This window comes from Gorilla gorilla, chromosome 9 (genome assembly GCF_029281585.2).
Source record: "Gorilla gorilla gorilla isolate KB3781 chromosome 9, NHGRI_mGorGor1-v2.1_pri, whole genome shotgun sequence".
Classification (NCBI taxonomy): domain Eukaryota; kingdom Metazoa; phylum Chordata; class Mammalia; order Primates; family Hominidae; genus Gorilla; species Gorilla gorilla.
In genome coordinates this window covers 76267456-76280612 of record NC_073233.2, presented here as the reverse complement: position 1 = coordinate 76280612, position 13157 = coordinate 76267456, and the positions used below count along the sequence as shown (strand labels likewise).

General features: G+C 54.6%; 1 protein-coding gene across 1 annotated transcript in view; it reads right to left on the bottom strand.

Moving 5' to 3' along the window:
* LRP5 (LDL receptor related protein 5) overlaps positions 1-13157 on the bottom strand; it is a 138109-nt gene that overhangs the window by 92198 nt on the left and 32754 nt on the right. The window contains exons 2-3 of the mRNA XM_031016247.3: positions 10281-10677; positions 985-1182 (exon numbers count right to left, since the gene is read on the bottom strand). Of these exons, the coding sequence (XP_030872107.1) occupies positions 985-1182; positions 10281-10677 (595 nt within the window). The remainder of the gene's footprint in view (positions 1-984; positions 1183-10280; positions 10678-13157) is intronic.

Genomic DNA, 13157 nt, shown 5'->3' with positions numbered 1-13157 from the left:
GCAGGCAGCACTTGGTTAGTGAATAAACTGCCCTTCACCTGTACACAGAAGGGATGTTTCTACAAGGGGTAATTAAGTACGGAGCTGGGAAGCTATGCTGACCAGAAGGCTCTAAAAGCAATTAACCAACGAGAGGAAAACCCTTCCTACTCATTCTCGGCCCATTTTATTGAGCACTGACCATGTGGAAGGCCCCCTGGTGAGACTGGGGAATGCACCAATAACTGAGACAGCTTCCAGCTGTTGCCCTCAGGATGCCTGAGCTGGGGTAGGGCCAGGGTGGGGGTGGTGCGTGTGACAGGTTTACTGTTCACAACCCTGCCGGGCCATAAGCCCTCCCCAACAATTCCAAAATCCAAGACGCTCTGAAGATGGAAAGCTTTTGTTGCTCATCTGGTGATAAAACCTCATTTGGTGCATGGGCCGGGCGCGGTGGCTCACGCCTGTAATCCCAGCACTCTGGAAGCCAAGGGGAAGGATCCCTTGAGCTTAGGAGTTTGAGACCAGCCTGAGCAACATGTGAGACCCCGTCTCTACCAAAAATACAAAAATTAGCCAGGTGTGGTGGCGCACTCCTGTAGTCCCAGCTACTCGGGAGGCTGAGGCAGGAGGATCGCTTGAGCCTGGGAGGTGGGGGCTGCAGTGAGCTGAGATTATGCCATTGCACTCCAGCCTGGGTGAAAGAGTGAGACTCTGTCTCAAAAAAACAAAGTTAAAAAAAAAAAACTGTGCATGGGTGTGGGCTACGATAGTCTTTTCTGCCCTACTTAGAATGAACGTGCCACATTTGCTACAGAAATATTCAAGGGCTGGTGGCAAATGCCACACAGACCCTGACGCTGTTCCAAGTTCTGAGAAGTCCTGCATTCCTCAGGGCCCCAGAGTTTCAGAGAAGAGTCTGTAGGCCTGAGTTAAGAAGGAACGCCTTCAAAAGCCCTGGGGACAAAGGGGAAAGGGGTGCCCCAGGACTGTGTGAGTACCTACCGGAACGAGCCGTCCAGGTTGGCACGGTGGATGAAGCTGAGCTTGGCATCAGCCCAGTAGAGCTTCTGCTCCTCCAGGTCGATGGTCAGTCCATTGGGCCAGTAAATGTCCGAGTCCACAATGATCTTCCGGGTGCTGCCATCCATCCCTGCCCGCTCAATCCGGGGTGTCTCACCCCAGTCTGTCCAGTACATGTACCTGTGACGGGGGCAGGGCAAGAGAAGCAGCTAACACAGATCTGTTTTTTGTCTACATAGATGCAGACATGAAACAATAGACAGTGAACTTGCCCCAAAATCTCACCCATCGGAAATAACCAACAGGTATGGTTTCAGGTATTCCTGCCTTAAGCTGGGCAATCAAAATATACTATTTCCAACTTGTTCTCAGTTAACAGTAAATTCTGGGCACCTTCCCTTCCCGCGGATAGAAAGATTCCTTGTTCTTTTGATGATTGCCTAGTGTACTCTGCTGTAAGTTTTTTAAAGAACTTCAGGTTATTTCTGATTTTTTTGCTACCATGAAAATGCTGTAAATGAACCTCTAAAAGGCAATTCAAGACACTCAGGATGGAATATTATTTAGTGGTATAAAGAAATAAGCTATCGGCCGGGCCCAGTGGCTCACACCTCTAATCCCAGCACTTTGGGAGGTCAAGGCGGGTGGATCACGAGGTCGGGAGATCAAGACCATCCTGGCTAACACAGTGAAACCCCGTCCCTACTAAAAATACAAAACATTAGCCAGGCATGGTAGTGAGCACCTGTAGTCCCAGCTACTTAGGAGGCTGAGGCAGGAGAATCATTTGAACCTGGGAGGGGGAGGTTGCAGTGAGCAGAAATCGCACCATTGCACTCCATCCTGGGTGACAGAGCGAGACTCCATCTCAAAAAAAAAAAAAGAAAAGAAAAGAAATGATCTATCAAGCCATGAAAAGACATGGAGGAAACTTAAATGCATGTTAGTAGGTGAAAGAGCCAATCTGTATGAGTCCAATTCTGACACTCTGGAAAAAGCAAATACACAGAGACAGTAAAGCATCAGTGGTTGCCAGGAGTTGGAGAGGAGAGGGATGAATGAGTGGAGCACAGAAAATCAGGGCAGTGGAACTATCCTGTATGACATGGAATGGTGGGTGCATGTCCTTATTCATCTGCCTAAACCAAGAATGTACAAATCAAGGGCGAACCCTCGTGTAAACGTGGATTTTGGGTGATGGTGCGTCAGCCAGCTTTCATCAGTTGTAACAAATGTACCACCCTGCACAGGATGCTGACAGTTGGGAAGGCTGTGTGGCTGTGAGGACAGGGATGTATAGGAACTCAGTACCTGCTGCTTATCAATTTTGCTGTGAACCTACAACCGTTTGAAAAAATTAAGTCTATTTAAAAATAACAAAACATGGCCAGGCACGATGGCTCGCACCTGTAATTCCAGTACTTCGGGAGGCTGAGGTGGGTGGGTCACTTGAGCCACCCTGGGCAACATGGCAAAATCCCATCTCTACAAAAAATAAAAATTAAAAAAAAGTTAGCTGGGCATGGTGGCACACTCTTGTAGTCCCAGCTACTTGGGAGGCTGACGTGGGAGGATCCCTTCAGCCCTGGGAGGTCGAGGCTGCAGTGAGCTGTGACTGTACCACTGCACTCCAGCCTGGATGACAGAGTGAGACCCTGCCTAAAAAAAAAAAAAAAAAAAAAAAAAAAGTCGGGTGCAGTGGCTCATGCCTGTAATCCCAGCGCTTTGGGAGGCCGAGATGGGCGGATCACGAGGTCAGGAGATCGAGACCATCCTGGCTAACATGGTGAAACCCCGTCTCTACTAAAAGTACAAAAAAAAAATTAGCCGGGCATGGTGGCGGGCACCTGTAGTCACAGCTACTTGGGAGGCTGAGGCAGGAGAATGGCGTGAACCCCGGAGGTGGAGCTTGCAGTGAGCCAAGATCACACCACTGCACTCTCAGCCTGGGAGACAGCAACACTCCGTCTCAAAAAAAAAAGAATAAAACCCATGGCTGGAATGGACCCTGAACCTGCAGCTGCAGCTGTTCCTGGGTAGGTCTGTGGGCGACGTGGCTTTCCTTCTCCATGTTTCCAAGAGACAAGCATCACCCATCCATGAGAAACAAGCACATCCTCAGGGCACCCTTACTTGATCTCTGGCCAATGAACCAAGACAAAGTGAGCAGACACCAGGTCTGGGATGGCAGGTCCCACCCCTGCCAGTGCCCAGTGTGCCCTGTTTGGAGGTGACCACAGGGTGTGTGCCCAGAGGCTGGGCATGACTCTCAGCGGAGACCAGAGGGGAACCACACCAGCTTGGAGGACTCAGTTCCCATCCCAGCCAGCTGGGATGAGCCACAGGACACAAGGGCTGGCAGACCTATTGTGTTTTGTCCACCCTTCACAGCAGAGAAAGGGGACAGTGCCCAGAATGTCCTCTGAGGAGCCTCCTCCCACTCTTCATCCGTGTAAAATGGTGCTGACTCCCTCGCTCCCTTCTTCCTGGGGTGGGCGGCAAACCTCATTCCCCTCAGCCTTAGCAAGTGATTTAGAAACAGGCAGCTCGCCCAAGCCAGGCATGAGAGTGATCCCGGGACACGGGGAGAACAAGCCCCACTTTGCCTTCTGGGGGTCTCCATTCAGCAGAAGAGGCAAATGACAGACACACAGCCGCCTCCTCCCCCACCATGGTGCTCTGCAGCCTCAGGAGCCTCAGGTGCACCAAGGGCCACCCCATCCAGGGGGCCATGCTTCCCTGAGGGGTATCATTCCCGAGCGAGTACCATCTCCACCTTCCAGAGGGGCTGTGACAAGATCAACAAGAATGAGGGCATAGGAGCCTCGAACCAAACGTGCCCTCTTCCCCGCAGAGGCTGACTGCGCCCAGCTGCTATCACCAAGCCCCTGCTCCTCCAGCCCCGTGGGGACAGGGTAAGAGGGGTGTCACATGGAACAGCTCTCCAAACAGTCCCTCTCAAGCTGCTGTCTCCTGTGCATCTAGTGAGAACCCAACCAACACAGGGAAGGTGGGAATTGCTATTCCCATTAGACAGATGAGAAAACTGAGGCCCCGAAAGGCTGGCCTGTTCCAGGTTACAGGCGCTGAGTGGCAGCTCTGGGAACACACTTGGTGTCTGCTGAGGGCCCGAGCCCGGCCATCATATGACTCACCCTTCGCCAGCAAAGCCCGGGTGTGGGTGAACTTTTCCTGGCAGCCTGGGACTCCAAGGTGCTGGCAGCCAGCCCAGGGAAGGCTCCCGCGTGCCTGCGGCAAACGCCTTGCTTTACCTGGACGTCCCCACCCCTAGGAGCCTGGACAGAGCCCAGACCCCCCGCCACCTCCTGAGAAGGTATCAGGGGCATCAGTCTGGAGTTGGGGGGGAATCCACACAGGCCTTCCCCAAATGCTCCACCGTGGCCCATGGAAAAGGCTGGAAAACGTGCAGGAGCAGGAGCCTCCGCATGGAGCATAATTCACATTCCTTCCCCGAGTTTCATAACAGACGCCTGCTGGTTTCCTTAAATGGGGAATTTGCGAGCCAGTCGGTGACCAGAGACTGGTTGGCGTGGACGTGCTCTTGCAGAGTCTCAAACGCTACCACAAGCCCAGCCAAATTCCACGGAGGAAAATCGACTTCCGAAGAAAAGAGCTGCAGCATGGCCTTCGTGCAGAGCCAGCTGCGGTTGTGGTTGTGTGTTATTTTAGGGAAGGGCCATTTTGCATTTTAAAGAGGGGGTTGGGTTTCACCCTGGCTTTAATTTGAGACCCGGGGGCCACTGCAGCCCCTTGTCAGGCTGGTACAGGCCGGGGCCTCCTCCCATGCTAAGCCAGTGTCTTTCTGGCCCCAGATCCTCAGGGGCCAGAGGGTCATCCCCAGAGCCCGCTCTGCCACCCACATGGGTACCCTGGGCCTGGGAGGGATGTGCCTTCCCTCAACCCTGCCTGGACGTCTGCACGGGGCCACCTGCATTGCTGAAACTGCAATGAAGTCGAGTCTCAGGAGGGGCCCCCCTGGCTGCAGGGCTCTTGATCCTTTTGGCCACGTGCACACTGAGGTGGACGCTCGGACCCAGAGACCCCCTTCCTGATGATGGCCGGGGCAGGAACCCCCTCCTCTGAGGAAGGACCCTGGTCGGGGACAGCACTGCAGGAGGGCACAGGAGATGACGGGGGCTCTAGCAGGGCCGGGAGGAAGGCCAAGATGCTCCTCGCAACCGTGTGCCTGTGGCCAGGACAGAGGACAAACCCGCCCTCCACTGTCCCCACTCTCAGGACAGCAGTCCTGCCCCAGGACTCAGCACCCACACTTATGCCTGAGGACCACTGTTCAAGTCAGTATTTGGCGAGCAGGGGTTGCTGCCCGCGGGCGCTGTGACAGGCTGGAATCCTCTCCCTCTCCCTCTCTGGATACATGGAGCCTACAGGGACAGAGTCAGCACCTCAGGGTAGGACCATGGCTGGCGTCATCAGCATCACTGGATCTGATGAGTGGGAGCCGGCATCTCACTGTTTTCACTCTCTCATTCAAATGACTGGAGCAAAGGGAAGGTGTGGGGAGAGGCCCAGGAATCAACACTAAGGTCAACTTTGCCCCAGGGGCAGGGGTGGGAGTGAACAGCTACAGGTGTGATCCTGGGGAGGGCTTCTGGGAGAGAATTCAGAGGCAAGCACATAAAGGAACCATTTCAAATAGTTAAGAAAAGCCAGAGCCAAACAGGGACAGTTGGCTCCCAGAGATGATGCAGGCAAAGCCAGCTCAGATCTGAGCATGGGAAAGACTGCTCCCAACCAAGGGCCTAGCATCTCCCAACCAAGCACCAAGTACCTCCCAACCAAATGCCAAGCACCTCCCAATCAAATACCTCCCAACCAAGCACCTAGCACCTCTCAACTGGACACCAACTACTCCCAACCAGGCATCAAGTACCTCCCAACGAAGTGCCAAGCACCTCCCAACCAAGTACCAATTACCTCCCAACCAAGCGCCTAGCACCTCCCAACTGAGCATCATGCACCTCCCAACAGAGCATCTAGCACCTCTCAACTGGTCACCTCCCAACCTAGCACTGAGCACCTCCCAACCAAGTGCCGAGCACCTCCCAACCAAGTGCCAAGCACCTCCCAATCAAATACCTCCTAACCAAGCACCTAGCACCTCTCAACTGGACACCAACAACTCCCAACCAAGCGCCAAGCACCTCCTAACAAAGTACCAATCACCTTCCAACCGAGCACCTAGCACCTCCCAACTGAGCATCATGCACCTCCCAACAAATCACCTAGCACCTCCTGACTGATCACCTCCCAACCTAGCACTGAGCACTTCCCAACCAACATAGCAAAAGCCATAAGGAAGTAAAAAGACAAAACCATGTAGGCATGGAGACTGGACTTCTGGTGGCGAGGAAAGGGCATTTTTATTATAACGACAGCTAACATTTGTTGAACTCACAAACTGTTCTTGGTGTTTTCCTCATGACATGCAGCATGGTCACGCCTCTGTACAGACAGGGATACTGAGGCACAGAGTGGCACCGTGCCAACCTTGTCTCATCTTTCTATCGAACCTACATGCAGAGTGCCAGCAAATCCAGCTGTCTTTCTCTTCAGAACAGATCCCGAATTTCACCACTCCTTACCCCCACAAGTGAGGTGTCCCCGCTGCTGCTTTCTGTCGCTAGGATCCCGGTAATAACTGTGGACAGGGCTCCTGCCCCCACGCCACCCACCCCACAGCTCACTCTCGCTCCAGCCACCAGGGGATGCCCTCCAGCACGAGTCAGACCTGGCACCTCCCCTGCTCGAGACCTCATGTGTCCTCTCCTCACATCTTGGGCCCTGTTTCCCTACATTCTGCTACAGCCCCTCAAACAGGCCCCGCCCCAAACCAGCCCAAGGCCTTTGCACTGGCTGATCCCTCTGCCTGGACCGCGCAGCCCCCAGACAGCCACACGGTTCTCAGCCTCATCTGCTTCCAGTCTCGATTCAAAAGTCACCAAGAGGCCTTCCCAGCACCTGAGCTCCGACGGAAGCCCCTCGCCACAGCACCCAAGCACTGCTTTATCCCCCCACGCACACGTCCCTTTCAAATACTATTCATTTACCATCTCCTCCCGCTCACTGAAAGGGCCAGAGACTGGGCTATACCCGCTGCGTGGGGAGCAGGACCAGTGTGCAAGGGCTCACAAATGCAGGTGGATGCCTGGTTGGGAGGTGAGGGAGCTGCAGCGACCCACGCTGGGAGGGAACGCAAGGACAGGAGGAGCGCAGGTCCTGGCGACACGATGGCCACGGCAACCGCTGGTGAGCAACCGCAGACCGGCCCTGGGAGAGGGCTTCTAGCAAGCTGCTATCTTCAGCCTCTCTGACTACTGCAGATGCCCCCTCCTAGCCAGAGACACTGCTACACCAGCCGACCCTTCCAAAAAGAAGGTCAGTAACCCCGTGACTCCTGGAGCCACAGTGCAGGGGGAGAGGACTGAGAGGGCAACAGTTCACCAGGCGGAACAGAGGCCGCCCCGGAGGTCAGCTGGCTCCCCGGCAGCTGCCGGGGTGACTAGCCCACTCGGAGGGCAGCGAGGGCATACGAGGGGCTCCAGGGATGAGTGGTTGCCCAGCACAGCACCCCTGGGAGGCTGGTGGCACTTCTCAGGTAGTAGGGGCACGAGGCTGCTCTGGCCTGACCTCAGGGACTCAAAATACTTTGGCCATAAATTCCACCGCATCCCACCCCTGCTGGTACCCCGTACTTACACACAGACTGGTTCAGATGCAGACACTCTCACGCACATACTCGCTCACACGGGCACATACACGTGCACACATAGTCACGTGCACACACTCATACACTCACAAATATCCACTCACGCATGCATGCACACACACGGACACACACAGGCTCACACGTATGCACGCATATGCGTGCACACGCGCGCACACACACACACGCTCACATCCTCCCACTCCCACACTCAGTTGCTCAGACACACACACGCCTGGCTCTCACACAAACCTGTTGGGCTCTGAAAGGCTCCAGCCCTTCCCATGCTCATCAGAAGCCAGTCAATGGCTTCCTAAGTCACCGCACAGAGCAAAGAGGTGAACTTGGCCACATGGCACTCTGCTTCCCGAGCTCCCAAACACCAGCCTTGGTGAGGACAGACCCTCACCCCGCACCCTCATTCCCACTACCCCGGGCAGGCCCAGAGGAGGGGCATCTGCAGGATCTGGCAACCAGCCGCTCCCGCCCGGCTCCTGCAGCCAGCACCATGGGAGTCAGGGGGAGGTCACTGCGAAGGGCAACAGCAAGTTGGTGGCCCCAGGACTAGAGCCCAGGGATCTTCAGTCCTACTCCAGAGCTTGGACACTGTCCCACAGGGCACGGCCAAGGGAAGGGCTTCCAGAGCCCTGACTTCAGGGAGGAGGGCAGGCGGGCTCCTGTGGCAGGCCTGGATGCATGGCCGCCCACTCCTGGGACTTTCTAACCTAGAAGATCTAGGTCAGGCTGGGTGCAGTGGCTCACGCCTGCAATCCCAACACTTAGGGAGGCCGAGGCAGGTGGATCACTTGAGGTTAGGAGTTTGAGACCAGCCTGGCCGACATGGCGACCCTGTGTCTACTAAAAATACAAAACCTAGCCAGGTGTGGTAGTGCACGCCTGTAATCACAGCTACTCAGGAGGCCGAGGCAGGAGAATCACTTGAACCCGGGAGGTGAAGGTTGCAGTGAGCTGAGATCGTGCCATTGCGCAAAGAAGATCTAGGCCGGCCCCTCAACCGGTGAGGTCCAGGCTGGGAGTGCTGAGAGACTGTGGTGACACTGAATGAACTAACAGGCAAAGGGCTTCTAACTGAGCCTGGGGGTGGTGGGAAATGGCTCTTGTGTTCTAGTCAAGACCTCTGCCAACCAGTTCTGACACTGACCCAGCACAGAACCTGACAGGTCAGCAAGGGCCAGGGCTCAGCACAGCCCAGGTAAGGGTGTGTGTACGGCCCCCAGAGTCACTCCCAGGCTGCAAGAAGAGGGACAAAGGAGGGACAAGAGGTGGCCAAGCAAACTGTTCCCTCTGCTCGGAAGTCTGGGGTGACCTGGCCTAGCTGGCCAGTGGAGCTGGGCTGCCTCCCCTTAAACTCTCCACCCCGGACTTCGACTCCAAAGCTTTCCTGCCACCCATGCTCTCCCCACCTGGGATCACGGCCAGGCCCTGAGCCTTCAAGGGCCCAGGTGAACTCAGCCAGACTAGGAGCTGAGGAGGACACAGGGCAGCTTCCAGAACAGACCCGAGAACCACTCCCAGCAGGTTCTGCTTCCAGACAAGGAGCTGCACTTTTTCAGCCAATGCAGTTAGAAAGCCAGGAGAAGGTGCAAATTCCACCTGCCTGAGCATCCGCACTTCCCAGGCCGCCCACCATACACACAGCAAAGATGTGTTTAACCATTCAAACCCACGGCCAACCACATCGGTTGCCTCAGACATGCAAGTTTTAAAAAGGAACATAACTATGGGCCAGGCGCGGTGGTTCACGTCTGTAATCCCAGCACTTTGGGAGGCCGAGGTGGGTGGATCACCTGAGGTCAGGAGTTCGAAACCAGCCTAGCCACCATGGTGAAACCCCATCTGTACCAAAACTACAAAAATTAGCTGGGCATGGTGGTGGGCGCCTGTAATCCTAGCTACTTGGGAAGCTGAGGCAGGAGAATCACTTGAACCCGGGAGGTGAAGACTGCAGTGAGCCGAGATTGTGCCACTGCACTCCAGCCTGGGCAACAAGGGAGACTCCATCTCAATTAAAAAAAAAAAAAAAAAGGAACATAACTATGGAATCTCAAGGGGAAGTAATTCCTTCAACAATAACAAATCTTGAAAGCTGAGCTCTTTTTTTTTTTTGAGACAGGATCTCCTCACTTTGTCGCCCAGGCTGGAGTGCAGTGGTGGGATCACAGTTCACTGCAGCCTCGATCTCCCAGGCTCAAATGATCCTCCTACCTCAGCCTCCCAAGAAGCTGGGATTACAGGTGCATACCACCACACCCGATTAATTTTTGTATATTTTGTAGAAATGGGGTCTCACCATGTTGCCCAGTGTGGTCTTAAATTCCTGGACTCAGGTGATCTGCCCGCCTTGGCCTCCCAGAGTGCTGGGATTACAGGCATGAGCCAACACACCCCCCACGAATTCATTTTAAGAGTCACATCTTTTTTCTGAAAAAGAACTTGGGCTCATGTAAATTCGAGACAGAAATGGTGACACTCCCTGCCCCCTGGACCCAGGTGGAGTCACAGCAGGGTTTACCCATGAGCGGGGTCCAAGGCGATGGCCCTCGGCTGGTCAAGGTCCTGCCAGAAGAGCACCTTCCGGGATGTGCCATTGAGGTTGGCCACCTCGATGCGGTTGGTCTCTGAGTCCGTCCAGTACAGCTTCTTGCCCACCCAGTCGCAGGCGAGGCCGTCGGGAGAGACCAGGCCGGAGATGACCACGTTCTGCACGGCGGCCCCCGTCTGGTTCAGGTAGGTCTGCTTGATGGCCTCCTCGCTCACATCTGTCCAGTACACGGCTCCCTTGGAGAACTGGAAGTCCACTGCGGCCGCATCCTCCAGGCCGCTGACCACGATGGTGGACTCCAGCTTGACTCCGCCGGCGTCCACCAGCCGTACGTCCCGGCGGTTGGCAAATAGCAGGAGCGGCGAGGCTGTGGGGCAGAAGCAAACCATGAGGGCCACTGGCTAAGCCAGCAAGATACACAGCCCTGGGATGGAGCACTATGCCCAGAGCACTCCTGGTACTGCCCTGCCCATGCCCAAGACCTCCAGTTCCTTCCTCCCACCCCTAAGGCGTTGTCAGGAAGTTGCCTGGGCAGCCCCGGCCCGCATCATTCAGAGGCTCCTGCAGCGCAGCAAACAGCCTTCTTCCCACATTCGGTGACAGCACCTGTTTGTTTACCAACTGCTACGTCTGTTCCCCCAGATATGGGTGACCCTTCCTGCCATGCCCAAAACCTCCCACATCGTCCTCCAGAGGCTACAGGGGCCCTGTCCTGTTCTGCAGAGAAGCCACATCCCCTTTGTTGGCCTGACACAGGGGACGGGGACATGCAGGCACAGCACTGGCCATGCTGCTCGCTACAGACCCAGCCACAGGGCCACATTTTTTGAGGGGTTCAGAGCCCAGGCCAGACAGAGCCTCAAGATTCCCTTATAAGTCTTTGACCACTGTCCAAGCTCAGGCCCGTTTCCTTGGCCGTGGCCTCAGCTTCCCATCCACCCCTGTATTCCGTATTTCTCCCACCCTGCTTCTGGACATTCCTACATTTAAAGGGTCACTCTGGAATGCCACCCCTCGGCTCAGACACCTTCCACAGCTCCCTGTGCCAGTACCATGCAGAACAAGGTCAGATCCCCTAGCCTGGCCTCCAAGGCCTTGGCCTCTGGCCTCACCTACACTTCTCTCCACCACCCCACCCCAAGCATTCCTGATCTGCCTGCGGCCAGGCTGGCTCCCTCACCTCCCTCTGCACCGCAGCCCTCAGCCCCTTCTGCCTGTGCAAGAAGCCTCATCTCACAGACAACAGTCTCATTCCCACAACGGGCTGAATGAGAAATCAGGAGAGGCCTTGAGACCATCACCCCACCAGACACCTCAGACGTCGGCTCAGGAGGGTCCAGCAACCCCCAACACAGACTCAGAGGGACTAAGAAGCCACATGAGGAGTGAACACAAGATGTGGACACGAGGAGGTTAAGGGCCTCCAGGGAGCTCCATCAGTCCGTGTCTGCTGTCAGCAGGGCTAGGCTGGGCTGGCCACAAACACCCCCCAAAAACATCTGAAGCCTTGGCTTGAAACAGCTGACATTCCTCATGAAAACTGCAGACCCCTGGGTCCTCCTGCGCAGATGGGGGAGCCCAGCCAACCCCACACTCCCACCTTCACCAAGAAAGAGAAAGCCAAAACAAACTCAACTCAGCCAATGACAATCACAGAACTGAATCCTGTAGTTAGTTCAGTTGGTTTCATTTCAGCAGGGGAAAGATTTGCAGCCTCTATGAGGGTAGCTGGGAACACAAAGGGCCAGAGCATGGCCCAAGAGACCCCAGGGCAGTGGGGTAGATGGTTCCGAGCACAGGCCTCCCTGCCAAGACAAGCACTGGCTCAAATCCTGGCCCCTCCCATTCCCAGGAGACATGCTCCACAGGATGGGAGGACACACAGAGGACCTGAGGCCAGGAAAATGACAGCGGCGCCTCCGCCGCCCCACCCGTGCTGTCACCATCTTAGGTCTACAGTTCTTTGTGGCAACGAGGGACACTGTGAAAGTCAAACAACAGGAAGGCATAGGCAACAAATAAAGACAAACGGGACTTCATGGGAAGCTAAAGATTTTGTGCATCAAAAGACACTATCGAGAGAGTAAAAAGGCAACCCACAGAATGAGAGAAAATATTTCCAAATCATAGATCTACTAAGAGATTAATATCCATGAAATACAGAGAACTCCTAAAACTCAACAATGAGAAAACAACTAAGCCAACTCAAAAATGGGCAAACAACTTGAACAGACGTTTCTCCAAAGATGACATATAAATGGCCAATAAACACATCAAAACAGGCTTAATATATCCCTAATATATCAAATCCCAGATTTGATTTGAAATGCAAATCAAAACTACAATAAGATACCATCTTGCACCAATTAGGACGGCTACTATCAAAAAAACAAAATAGCAAGTGTTGGTGAGGATCTGGAGCAACTGGAACCCTTGTGCACCATTGGCAAAAATGTGAAATGGTGCAGCTACTATGGAAAACAGCATGGCAGTTCCCCAAAAACTTAAACATAGAATTACCATATGACCCAGCAATTTCGCTTCGGGTTATATACCCAAAAGAACTGAAAACAGGGACACAATCGATATGCATACACCCTGGATCACAGCAGCATCCTTCCCAACAGCTAAAACATGGAGGCGGCCAGGCACGGTGGCTCACACCTGTAATCCCAGCACTTTGGGAGGCTGAGGCGGGTGGATCACCTGAGGTCAGGAGTTCGAGACCAGCCTGGCTAACACGGTGAAACCCCGTCTCTACTAAAATACAAAAATTAGCTGGGCGTAGTGACGGGCACCTGTAATCCCAGCTACTCACAAGTCTGAGGCAGGAGAATCACTTGAACC